Consider the following 12832-nt stretch of genomic DNA (forward strand, 5'->3'; position numbering starts at 1 on the left):
TTTTATCGAACAAGTGGCATCCCTAAGTGTAAATATTGCTGTTACATTGCACAACCTTCAATGTTATGTAAAATTCTGCCAAATTAGTTCGCAATGAGCCAGGCGGCACAAACTGTTGTATATACCCTGACTCTGTGTGCAATGAACGCAAGTGAAGTGACACAATTTCACCTGGTTAATATTTCCTGCTAACCTGGATTTCTTTTAGCTAAATATGCATGTTTAAAAATATATACTTCTGTGTATTGATTTTAAGAAAGGCATTGGTGTTTATGGTTAGGTACACGTTGGAGCAACGACAGTCCTTTTTCGTGTATGCGCACCACATCGATTATATGCAACGCAGGACACGCTAGACAAACTAGTAATATCATCAACCATGTGTAGTTATAACTAGTGATTATGATTGATTAAGTTTTATGCTAGCTAGCAACTTACCGTGGCTTCCTACTGCGGTACGCATTCGCGTAACAGGCAGGCTCCTCGTGAGGCAGGTGGTTAGAGCGTTGGACTAGTTAACCGTAAGGTTGCAAGATTGAATCCCTGACAAGGTAAATATCTGTTGTTCTACCCTGAACAAGGCAGTTAACCCACCGTTCCTAGACCGTCATTGAAAATAAGAATGTGTTCTTAACTGACTTGTCTCGTTAAATAAAGGTGTAAAAAAATCTAACTAAATAGGCGTCCAAAAATAGATTTTCGATTGTTATGAAAACTTGAAATCTGCCCTAATTAATCGGCCATTCCGATTAATCGGTCGACCTCTAATTAGAACTAGTATTGTCAGATCAATTGTGTTTCTGTTAATGCGTTAGAATCATTGCTCTAACCTGGGCGCAGCTCCCCTCTCTCTCCTCTGGCGTTTATTGATCCGGCTGCTTGTCATGCTTGGTGTCGGCTCTTGTCCTGATTGCTCTACTCACATTCAACAGCCATGGAGAGGGAGGGAACAAACAGTTAGTCCGTCTTGTTTTCGCCGGTCTAGTCGTTTATCAATATTGGTATTCATTAATTATTCTCTGTTCCCTTCATCAGCCAAACCCAGGAACTCTGCCTCCGGGGTAACAGTGATAGCCTCCACTGTCGCCGCGGGAGCCAAGCCAGTTGTTGTGGCCCGCTGTGAGTCGGCCGACGGTCGCCCTGCTGCCCGGATCGCATGGGTGACAGCTGTCAACGGCAACGCTACCTCCGCCTCTACGGCGGGCGCTGACAACACCGTGACGGTATCCAGCCAGTACATGCTGGTTCCCACAGCAGCAGACAACGGCAAAGACATCAGCTGTTTGGTGTCCCATCGAACCCAGGCCAAGCCTGAGAGCTTCCTGATGAAACTGGCCATCGAATGTAAGGCCACTGCACACACTGGTGCACACATGCATCACACACACACTTACTCATGCAGAGCGTATTCTCAGACCTTTTTAATGTTGTCATGAATATGCATCCGAATATAATTATTTTCTCTCTGTAGGAAGTTCCACTAATTAACCTCTCTCTCTCAGACCCCCCACAGGTGACCATCGTGGGCTATGATAATAACTGGTACATGGGTCGGACCAACGTGGCTCTGACCTGTCAGGCTACTGCCAACCCCATTCCTACCACCATCACATGGAAAACGTGAGTGTCTGTCTGTGTCTTTGTCAGTCTGTATCCTGGTCTCTTTCTCTCCTTCTTTAATTATCACTATATCCACAGGCCACTATAAACCACAGATAGTATTATGATAATAATGATGAACTCGACAGCCACTGGCCTCTTACCTTGATTATGGAGAAATGGTGTAACTTTCCATAGTGGAGTTTAACCCCAGTAGAAACAATAAGCCAACAAAAACAATTCAGTTGTATGAAAAGGTCAGTTGGAAGTAGGGAGATCTGGGCCAGGTTCCAGTACTTATGTTTTCCACCCTCTCCTCCTCTCCTCTTCCCCCAGTATGTCCGGTCAGATGCCAGACACAGTGCAGGTAAAAGAAAACGTGCTGACCGTGCTGAAGGTGGATGAGCAGGCCAACACAACCTTCGTCTGCGAGGTCAAGAACCGCTTGGGCACCGGCAAAGACCAGGTCACTGTTATGGTCCGAGGTGAGTCCACACACACCTGAAATGACTGTAATCATACACATCTGCGTGCTATGCTACAAACACACCTGGACACACACCTGAAAACACACTTACTACACATGCAGGCATACTGGGACACACACACACACACACACAGAGGGTGTGGTGATGCTTGCCTGTAGTCAGGGAGAGCAGCATGCTCTGTCCCTGGGGTTAGTGGTTGGGGGGCAGTTTACTGGGCCTCTATTCCTCCGTTTGGGTTTTCCATCTATCCATCCTCTACCCTTTGAAACTTTATCACCCATCCCTCCTTGTTTGCATGCAATCCTCTCCTTCTGTTCATACCTATGGATCCTAGCTGTGATGTTTGAGCTCTACTCGTCTGTTCATCTACTGGTAGAATGGATTGAATCATCATCAGAGACCGTTTCAGGTCTCCACACACTGGCAGGGTTTATTTGAGGGTATGGTTTGCGTAGGACTGGACTGAAACTCCGACTTGCTATCTCCTTGTTGTGTACTGTGACTAGACAACCACTACACCACTTGAAAAATATGTTTGGTCGACCGCGCCTATTTAAATAAATATCACTCCGTCCATCTATCCCCTCCGAGTTCCATCTTGCTCTCTTATAAAAAAATACATCATTTTGTGCTGCCACATGGGAATGCAGGACAAATGGATCAAAAGGGCAATTCACAAGTGAATGTTTTAAAAGCCACCACTCCTCTACCACCACCTCTCTCCGTCCCTCACCTCCTCTCTCCGTCCCTCACCTCCTCCGCTCCGTTCCTCACCTTCTCATGGTACTAATGTGTTCTCTCTGATGAGCCACTAGCATCTCTGGAACATAATGGACGTTTTACAGGGCTGGGTATGGGTACAGGGCTGGGTATGGGTACAGGGCTGGGTATGGGTACAGGGCTGGGTATGGGTACATGGCTGGGTATGGGTACAGGGCTGGGTACAGGTACAGGGCAGGTACAGGTATGGGTACAGGTACAGGGCTGGGTACGGGTATGGGTACAGGGCTGGGTATGGGTACAGGGCTGGGTACGGGTACAGGGCTGGGTACGGGTATGGGTACAGGGCTGGGTACGGGTATGGGTACAGGGCTGGGTACGGGTATGGGTACAGGTACAGGGCTGGGTACGGGTACAGGGCTGGGTACGGGTACAGGGGCTGGGTACAGGTACAGGGCTGGGTACAGGGCTGGGTACAGGTACAGGGCTGGGTACAGGGCGGGTATGGGTACAGGTACAGGGCTGGGTATGGGTACAGGTACAGGGCAGGTGGCTGGGGGGAGGGAGTAGGGGAGAAAAGGGGGTGATTGAATGATGGAGAGAGTGAGAAAGGGGAAGGGTTGGTAGAGGGTAGAGAGAGAGTGGCTGCTTTTAGAATAAAGAGGGAGGTGAGAAGGGAACAGGATGCTGATGCCATTTAAAACCCCTATGGGAATCTATGGCACTGCTTCTTCTCTACCACTATCACCCCCTCCATTTCTCTCTCTGATTAGTGTGTGTGCGCTAGCGAGCAGGCTGACAGTGCTGTGAGTGTGTAGTCTCTCTCTATCCTCTCTGAGCGGATCAGTCGGCCTCTGCTGCTTTAGCTCCTGGCTGCTTCTCCTTCTTAACTCCTTCTCTTCTGTCCTCCCTCCCTCTCTCTCCTCTGGTCCATCACCCCTAAATTCTTTCCCTCTTCCTCCCTCCCCATTAATCTACTCTCTCATGCTATAGGGAAAGGTGGATGCCTAGTCAGTTGTACAACTGAATGCATTCAACTGAAATTTGACTTCCGCATTTAACCCACCCCTTCTGAATCAGAGAGGTGCGGAGGTCTGCCTTAATCCACATCCACGTCATCGGTCCCTGGGAACAGTGGGTTAACTGCCTTGCCCAGGGGCAGAACAACAGATTTTTACCATGTCAGCTCTACTCCCCTCCCTTGTCCTGTCATCTCCCTCCTCTCTTCTTTTCTCCTGTCATTCCCCCTCAGTGAGTAAGACAGTAAAAAGGGGGTTGAATGAACTGGCCCACACAGAGAAAGACTGAGACGGAGAGAGAGGTAGTGTGAATACAGATGGAGTGCTAATGCATTGGAGATGTGTCCAACCAGGGCTGAGAGGGGCCGTGGCTGTGACCAGACTAGAGCAGGCTCCTGTCCTACTGCTCCTCCTGTCCTGCCCCCAGCTGTGTGACAACTGACGCAGAGATCCCTGCACAGGGCTACGAGCTGACCTGGCACCTGTCTCCTTTGTCTGTCTGTGTCCCTGCCCCTGGTCCGGTCCTCTATAACTGGCCTCTATCAGGCTCCTACAGCACTGTACTGATCTGTGCTCAGTGGAGAGACATGCCGTTAGCCCTCTCTGAGACCCCCCCCCCCCCCCCCTCCCTCTCTCAAATACCAGCCCACAGCACTGAGGCAGTCTCCATTTCCCCTCTATCTCCCTCTCACCTGTCTCTCTAATTCTTCCTCTCTCCACTCCCCCCTCTCATCCCATTCTCTCTCTCATCTTCCTTCCTTTCTCTCATACTGCTCTCTCATCCCCCTTTACCCTATCTCTCTCTCTCTCATCCTGCTGAGCTGGTCTCTCCTTCTCTTAAATACCTGCTCTCTTAATCACTGCTTAGCTCCCCTGACCCTGCACTGGAACCTGCTCCGCCGCAGTTAGCTAACGCACTTTCTCCAATATTCACATGCACTGGTGTCACATCAAAATCCTTCCCCACCCGTTCAGACAAACCTTTTTCCTTTCTGTTTCCCCTATTCCCCTGCAATGGTATCCCGTCAAAATCAGCCCCTCTTAATGAGTTAACCTGCATCCTTCCTGTTTCCCCTATTCCCCTGTAGTGGAAGGATGCATCTCCTTCGTTCCTTTTTCCTCCAGGTCTGTCTCTGGCTGTGCGTACAGAGAAGAGCAACAGATCTAATGTCCACCCATCAGTAAGACATTAATCAATGGTCTGATCCAGACCATTCAATAAGTCACATTCAGTACTGCTGCTAACTCACCATCTCTATCTCTGTGAAGAAACCAACCAATCAGTCTTCTCCCATGATGTGATGTAATATATACCCATGCACCACTGAGTGGTGTGTGTGTGTGTGCGTTGGGGGGGCTGCTGCATGTCTTTAGGAGGCGGGCGGCAGCAGGCTTTATTTCCGCCCCATCTCTCTCATTACTTGCGGTTACTTGGAGCTTATGGTCGTGCATGATGCGATCTATAAAAAGCATCATTTTCCTCAGCCAGTGGTTTTTGTGCTTGAGCGATGCATAGTGTACTTTCTGGGGTTGTTTCTTTCTTTTTGGCCGGACAGCCCTGGGCGCCAACGAGCTCTGGGGGCCCATGCGCCTGTCTGACATAGATAGTTGTGACAGTAACCCTCTAAAAAGTCATTAAGAATCTTTTTAATGTACTAGGAAGCTAAGCATTTGTTTCTTGGCCTTCAAGAATGTGACTGACCAAAGTGCCTCGGGCCTTGGGAAATAAATGAACTGATTGAAAGTGTAAGGGGATATCGGTGAACAAATGCTGTTGTCAAGGCTACGACGGCGCCAGTGCAGTGAGTGGCGCTTACTCAGGAGTTAAAAAACGTTTGTCGGATCGAGAGCCTAATGCTTCTTAAGTAGGTCTTTATGAGTTTTAGTTTAGAAAACGATTTCTCCACAGAAGCGACAGTTACAGGGATGGTTATAAACAGCTTGATTTGCAGTAGCAAGACGAGGGGAACTGGGCAGAAGGTAGTGGTGTTGCAGAACTGCTAGATTTGAAGCATCTTTATTTTAGCCTCTCGCATTCTCCTTAATTGCCGGACTCAACAGGTTATGTAAAGAGATGACCTGAATAGGAAGCTCTGGGACAGGTCGTCTGGATACTGGACAGACAATAAATTGGCAGATGCAAACAAATGTATCTTGAGCGGACAAAAGTCCTTGAGGGCTCAAACAAAAAAAGCGTGTTGTGTGATTTTGTTCATTCTGGTGAACCGACGTTTAAGTTGTGTGGTTGCAATATTAACAGTCCCTTATCTCTGGTATATCTTTCTATGCACCATTCAAGACTAAGTTTAAATTGTGTGCAGCGCAATGGACATATAATGCACAATGTCTCACAAAAAACTGTCTGGATTGTCAATACTCAGTATAGAAAACAGTGGAGTCTGTAACCTGGACCTACGGGCCGTGGTGAGAACGTTTGCACACAAAAATGCAAGCCGACGCAGCCGCATACTGTAGCTACTACAGGCCTCTACATAGAAAAAATGAGATTGGCATTAATAAAGTGGTTTTACTCAAAACAACTTTCTATCCAAGCTGGGAGAGAGCGCGAGGAATGGCTCATGTCATGCAGGTTCAGGTAGGATATACAGGACAGTTGTATATCAAATGAATACATCAATTGGTTGCTGATTAGTCTGCTGTTGTATTGAAAATGTATTTTACCGTATGCAATGTTTGAATTGCCAACTTTTAATTACCGAACAAGTAATTACATTCTTGTTGCCAGACAGCAGTCTAAATGGACGCCCTACGACAACGTGTATAGCATCGTGAAATGTTAGGTTTAACATGAGAAAATGACCACCAAATATAGGCCTTCAATAAATACTAATATAGCCCTTCCATTAAGTAAAGCTATAGGCTTTCTGTGGTGCCAGGGCATGTAACCTATCATCGCTTTGATAGGCAGCTGCATAGACCATTTCAGCATTATGGACAGTGATTAGTTGTCTATACTATGTGAGTGGCTCCCTGGCATTTGATTATATTTGGGGCTGACCTTGCGGGGTGTCCAGAGAAACTGCGTTGCGTCAGTGAGAGCGAGGGTGATATGTGTGCATTTTTCATTGAGAGGATTTTGTACCGTTCTTCCCAAGGCGTTGTGCTCAGTGTGTTTACTGCTTGACTGGGAGAAGCGTCTCCCCTGTGTGTGTGTGTGTAAGGAAAATTCTCTCTCGTGGGGAGATTTCCCACATCCTCACAAGGACAAAAGCTATTTTAAACTTAGGGGTTAGGGAAAATAGGATTTTGAATTGAAATCCATTTTGTGTCCCCACAAGGATAGTAAAACATAAGGTGTGTGTGTGATCGTGCTGGTGAGAGCTTGTCTCATGCTGTTTAAAAGGCCAAACACCGTGGGAGAGGAAGTATTCCTTTACAGGAAGCTGTTTAGTGAAACCTTGGGACACTGTGAAACCTGCTGTCCTCTGCTCTAGCGCTCTAGCGTCCTCTGCTCTTGCGCTCTAGCGTCCTCTGCTCTAGCGCTCTAGCGTCCTCTGCTCTAGCGCTCTAGCGTCCTCTGCTCAAGCGCTCTCTGCTCCAGCGCTCTCTGCTCTAGTGTCCTCTGCTCTAGCGCTGTAGCTTCCTGTGCTACCACCCAGACACCAACTTTTTTGCGCCTAACCACATATCTAGTACCACATTAATCAACCTTTAACCATTGGGAGGATTAGAATATATCAGGACCTGTATTAATAAAACATCTCACTGCTGATCAAGGATCTGTTTTGCCTTATAATGATTTAGATTACATGGACAAGGGGGGACTGATCTTAGATCAGCACTCGAACTCTGAGACGATCTTGATGAATGTGGCCCCTGACCCTGTATCAGTGTTTAGGGGATACTTGTACCTACTCCATCCTTAAGCACCTCCAGGTACAGTTCCTGTGTTTTTATTATGGGAGGGATTGGAGGACCATGTCTCACTGTCATGTGTCAATGGAAAGGTTTAGCGACTGTGGGGGATGGGGGGTGCGCGCGCTGCTCGTGTAGAAGTGAGCAGTGTGTGGAGAGAGTGAGGGCTGAGGGGTTGGTGTGTGGGACGAGAGGGAGGGAGGAAAGGAAGGTGTAGTAGATGAAGAATGGGAGAGATGGCTGAGAAGAGAGGTAGAGTGGTAGCAAATAACTATCAATCTCACCAGCCGATGTGTCTGGAGTCATGAGCCTTGCAATATGACCAAACTGAGGGAAAGCGCACACCGTCCGGGGCTTATTCAACGGAGCTCAATTGGGTGTTCAGTAGCTAGGAGAGAGAGGGCAGACGGACTGTCCTGTTCTACATTCTGGTAGCTTGAAGCAGGAGTTGTCATTCTGCTGTCTCGCTCTGTCAGTCACCACCACCCGCATCCTCTTCTCCTTCATCCCTGGCTGCATCCCTCCCTCCATTTATCATCCTCCTGCATGGACTCCAGAGGTCTTTTTGTTTTTGCTTAGTCGTTCTGCTATTTTGTGGGTGAGGGGGCTGAGACTAAAGAGAACCTGCACACTGCCCTCACACTGTTTAGGAGAAGACGTCATTGGCATGTTGCCTTGATGTTGCAGAGACCTTGTTGAAATGTTGCTCTGACGTTATTAGGGCGTTTGTGAGGGAATGGGGACGAGCAGCTCAGAGGGAGAGTAGGACATTCTAGTGACGTTCAACACTGCTGTTAGAGCCTCAGCACACACACTCCCACATGCAAAAACACATCACGCGAAATACAGTGCAGACTGCTGACATCATCCAACCCCTCTTCTTGTCTTCTCTTTGTTTCCCCCTTCTTTCCCTCTCCATCTACTTTCTTTCTCAATCTGTCTCATCCTCTTCTCTCTCTCCCTTCCCTCCCTCCCCTCCTACAGAACCCTCTGTGGTCCCCTCCAACGCAGGCGTGGTGGCAGGTGCTGTGATTGGCTCCCTTCTGGCCCTTCTCCTTGTTGCCGCCCTTATTGCCGTCCTGGTCACCCGAAGCCGCCGGCAACAGCAGGGTTACCGCGGCAACCCAAACCACAGCTCCTACGACATAAAGTCGCGCGTCTTCGGTGGCGGCAAGAAGGGGAGCAAGAACGGGACGGGTGCTGGCGCCGGGGGCAACGGGGCGGGCGGCAACAACAGCCCCATCTACGTCTACAAGGAGGGCTCCGCCCATGATGGCCTGACTGAAAAGGCCAATCACCACGTGCCGCTACACCTGGGGAGGCATGGTGAGGGGGGGGTTGCCACGGCGCAGGACATCCTGCTGAGCGGCGAGCTGGACGAGGCAGAGCGGAGAAAGTTTGACCAACTGGAGGATGACGAGGAGAGTTACGACCACTTTGGAAGGGGCGGGCCCATCCTGCAGCTCCGCCCAACACATGACCAGGACGGAATCATGGGTGGTTACCTTGACGACGACATGGAGTCTCAGCGCGACGGGTCGGTCATCTCACGGACTGCCGTGTACGTGTAGAGAGAACGGGCAGAGGAAGAGGAGGAGGAGGAAGAAGGGAAAGCAGGATGGAAGAAGGAAAAGATGAATGAACATGTCCTCCTTCTAGAGGAGTCGGTGGTGTTGGGTTCTCCTCTGTTGGATCATTTGAAATATATTAACGACGACCAACAATGCAGCCCATAGAGAGAGCAAGATGAAGTGGCTGAGGGAGGCAATGTACAGAAACAAGATGGAGGACTGGTGTATTGATAATACAAATCTTTTTCTCTGGTCCCAAAATGAAAAGTGGATCACTTGGGATCTATCTACCAAAACAAATGAAAGAAATCCTGAAACTATCTTCCTCACATTGCTGCTCTGTCTGTTGTGTTCCTCCTTTCCTTAGCTTAGGGACCTTGGAGATTGAAGCCTCCAGAGAGACACATTGCGGTAGGGACTTGTGGGTAAAATGGCATCTCCATGCACCTGTTCTCACGTTAGAAACTCCTCACTAAAATATTCACTCTTATCTCCACTAAACGCACAGTAGCAATGTAAGGGGTGTCATGATGATACCTGCTCCCTGCTATTCTCGTCTCTCTCCTGTGGGACAACGTTTGTTCCGGCCACAGTAGCCTTGTTTCTGCTGTATGTGACAGTACTGAGGAAGGGGAAGGTTGACAGCGGAAGTGGTCGATGTAGTTGTGGTTAAGTAGAATGTCAGACTCTCTCTCGTGTCTGTATGTTGCAGTAGGCCTCCTCATTCTCTCTGCTATTGTGCCATCAACTGGAAGTATGTGCAGAATTTAGTTTGGGACATTCTGAAATGATTAACAACTTACTGAAGGAGGTAGATCATCTAGATGAAGAGTGCATGAAATGGGAATTGACAGAGGGATTGATAGAGGGAACTGTACAGCTGTTCTCATCTCTGGAGAGACTGGGAGAGAGGGGTTAGGATGAATTGATAAAGGGAGAACAAGGAAAGGCTCTGAAACAGCAGGGCTGTTCTCCCTCTCCTCTTTTTGATCCCTCTCTTCTTGTGGTGTTCCTGACACGAAGAGTTTGATTGCTAATGAGCCATGAAGTCACCGCTCAGCTTAGCCCACACGCACACCAAATTACCACCGCTTGGATGTTATGACGTGGACATTTTCTCTCCTCCCCCAGTCTTTCTCCATCACCTCTCTCTACCCTGTGTGTGTGGGTGATTTACACAGGGATACAGGGAGAGCAGAGGTAGGGAGGCATGAAATACTCCGTGTCAAACACCCCACTTACTGTACCCCCTTCCTCCTGCCAGACCTGACTCAGAAAGCCATGGTGGAGTCATGCCCTGCTCACTGTACATCTCAGCTTTCATAGGTTGATTAGTCAGGTTATATAGAAATCCAAATACATGATGGCATATTTGCATATTTAAGATACAAATGAAGTCAAATGAATTGATTGATTCTGTGCATACACAGGGGGGTGAATGACCTGTTATAGGACCTACATTGACTAGCAGAGGTCTGGGTATAATCCTTCATGATTCAGACCGGAGCCTGATAGTTTAGTGACTAATTTGTCTTTCTAACAAGACAGTCGAGGGCTGTTCAAGCCAATATCACCATGTACAACTATTATACATCACTAGAGGCAAACAGATGAGCACTGGAAGGCTATGACCAGCTGTCTTCCTGAAGAGCCTTACTTTCCTACCCTCAATAGCCCAGATCTGAATCCCCACTGAATCAGCCCCTTCACAAATCCTATCTCATGACTCCCCTGTGATTCATCGTGTTCCCTGGTTAATCAGTGGGGTTTCCTTGGCTGCCCTGACCAGGCGAGGCACCTGATTGGCCCATTTAAGCCTGGGTCTGTTTCTGGGTCACGGCCAGCCAGAGGTCATGGGGTCACAGAGAAACGCACACACACTCTGGTGAGAGAGCAACGTGTAGTAGTGTTCCAGGATGACGTTAACTGTTGTGGTGGAGGTTGACCGTTGTGTGGGGGAGAGACTGGAACGGAGAGGGGGGAGACTGGGAGGAAGGGATAGATACTGGACCCACTGCGACTCGCCTAACCATCAGCACTTGATAACACTATAGCCTAAGTCTGTCAGTCCTCAGTATAGGCCAAAACTCTGGCTTACATAAACATTATAGATACAGTACACATGCAGGGAGCAGGGCTCTACAGTGCAGCCGTTTTACTTCATATGCGCCTAAGTATTTTGCTTTGCGACATGTAACTTTTATTTTGGTGCACCGGTGCGCCTAGACAATTTTAGAATTCTAGCTTTATTACCTCAAATATTTTTCACTGTGCTCCTAAATTTCTTTGTGTGCGCCTACATGTTTCAACTTAGCAACACACGTGCTCCTAGAAAAGGTCAGCGTAGAGGCCTGTAGTGAAATACTTATCATGACCACTAAGAAACGCGTATCTCCAGTCTGCACTTGTATGTAACACCAAAACAGGATATGCCCACTAGTTATATTTGTATGAAGGTGATCAAGTGTGACTTTGGAGAAATATTGATAATGTCCTTCAGTTTGTGCTGTGAAGAGGGAGGGAAGGGAGAAAGTTGTATGTATATTTTGGTGTGAGGTATCTGTATACTATATATGTACGGCTCTTTATTCTTCTTGTCGAACTCCTGTGAAAAAATGTGGATATTGATCAGAGTGTAAATAACTGCTGTATAGTCAATGGTGTCATGTGGAACTCACTTCCTGGTTTGTCCAAGGTCAAAGTTCAGTCAGAGCCAATAATACTGTACTCTGAATGTAACTGCTTGAATAGACAACCCTTCAATGAAAAGGTATAGGATGCACATCTTCAGTTATTAAATACTTGTGAATCTAGTTCATCTCAAGGACAATAGTTGAAAAATGTAAACATTTTAGTTTTTCAGCCAAGATGATAACTGAAATAACTGGATTGGCAGGTTCACTAAACTCAATCAACATACTTAAGATACCTGCCCCTTCACCCATAAACACGCATACTATTTATCAGATAGGCTAGCTCCTACATAGGCAGCGCTGTGTGTGGTTTCTGAGTCAGCGCTGTGTGTGGTTTCTGAGTCAGCGCTGTGTGTGGTTTCTGAGTCAGCGCTGTGTGTGGTTTCTGAGTCAGCGCTGTGTGTGTGTGGCACAGAGGCTTTGGGACATCTGTCAGTGCCACGGTGTGTAACCCGAATGTCCATTTCTTGCCCCTCTGTCTCTTAGCATTGGGAGTTAGAGGAGACATTACTGTACACTGTCCCCTGCAGCCTGATCTCTCTCTCTCACACACACACACACACACAGAGAACTAGTAGGAAAGACACTTCCCCAAACGTACACAAACACTTAGTGGTTGGAACTCTGTCAGAACATTCACAGACCCTTCTGTTCTCCAGAGACTGGGAGAGCCACACACACATTCCTCTTGCCCACTGTCAGGGAGTTAAGTAACATGTGTTCTGAGAATCATCTGAATCATCTGTTACTGTTACTCTCTCTGTGAGGGCTGTGTTTTTAAAGCTTTCATAAAATGAATACCCAATTGGCCAATCTTTTACAACATTTTATTTTTATTTTTTTAAAGTAAATGCTTTCTGGGAGTC

At 47.8% G+C, this 12832-nt stretch overlaps 1 protein-coding gene across 2 annotated transcripts in view; it reads left to right on the forward strand.

Annotated features, from left to right (window-relative positions):
* Nucleotides 1–12832, forward strand: part of LOC115140949 (nectin-2-like) — a 73226-nt gene that overhangs the window by 37073 nt on the left and 23321 nt on the right. Inside the window, exons 4-7 of one of the 2 annotated variants that reach the window (XM_065028030.1) lie at nucleotides 1036–1344; nucleotides 1503–1620; nucleotides 1936–2084; nucleotides 8687–12696. In XM_065028030.1, the coding sequence (XP_064884102.1) occupies nucleotides 1036–1344; nucleotides 1503–1620; nucleotides 1936–2084; nucleotides 8687–9273 (1163 nt within the window). In that variant the 3' untranslated portion in view covers nucleotides 9274–12696. Of the gene's footprint in view, nucleotides 1–1035; nucleotides 1345–1502; nucleotides 1621–1935; nucleotides 2085–8686; nucleotides 12697–12832 lie in introns of those variants that run through there. The other variant, XM_065028031.1, reaches the window with a different exon arrangement.

This window comes from Oncorhynchus nerka, linkage group LG14, assembly GCF_034236695.1.
Source record: "Oncorhynchus nerka isolate Pitt River linkage group LG14, Oner_Uvic_2.0, whole genome shotgun sequence".
Lineage (NCBI taxonomy): Eukaryota > Metazoa > Chordata > Actinopteri > Salmoniformes > Salmonidae > Oncorhynchus > Oncorhynchus nerka.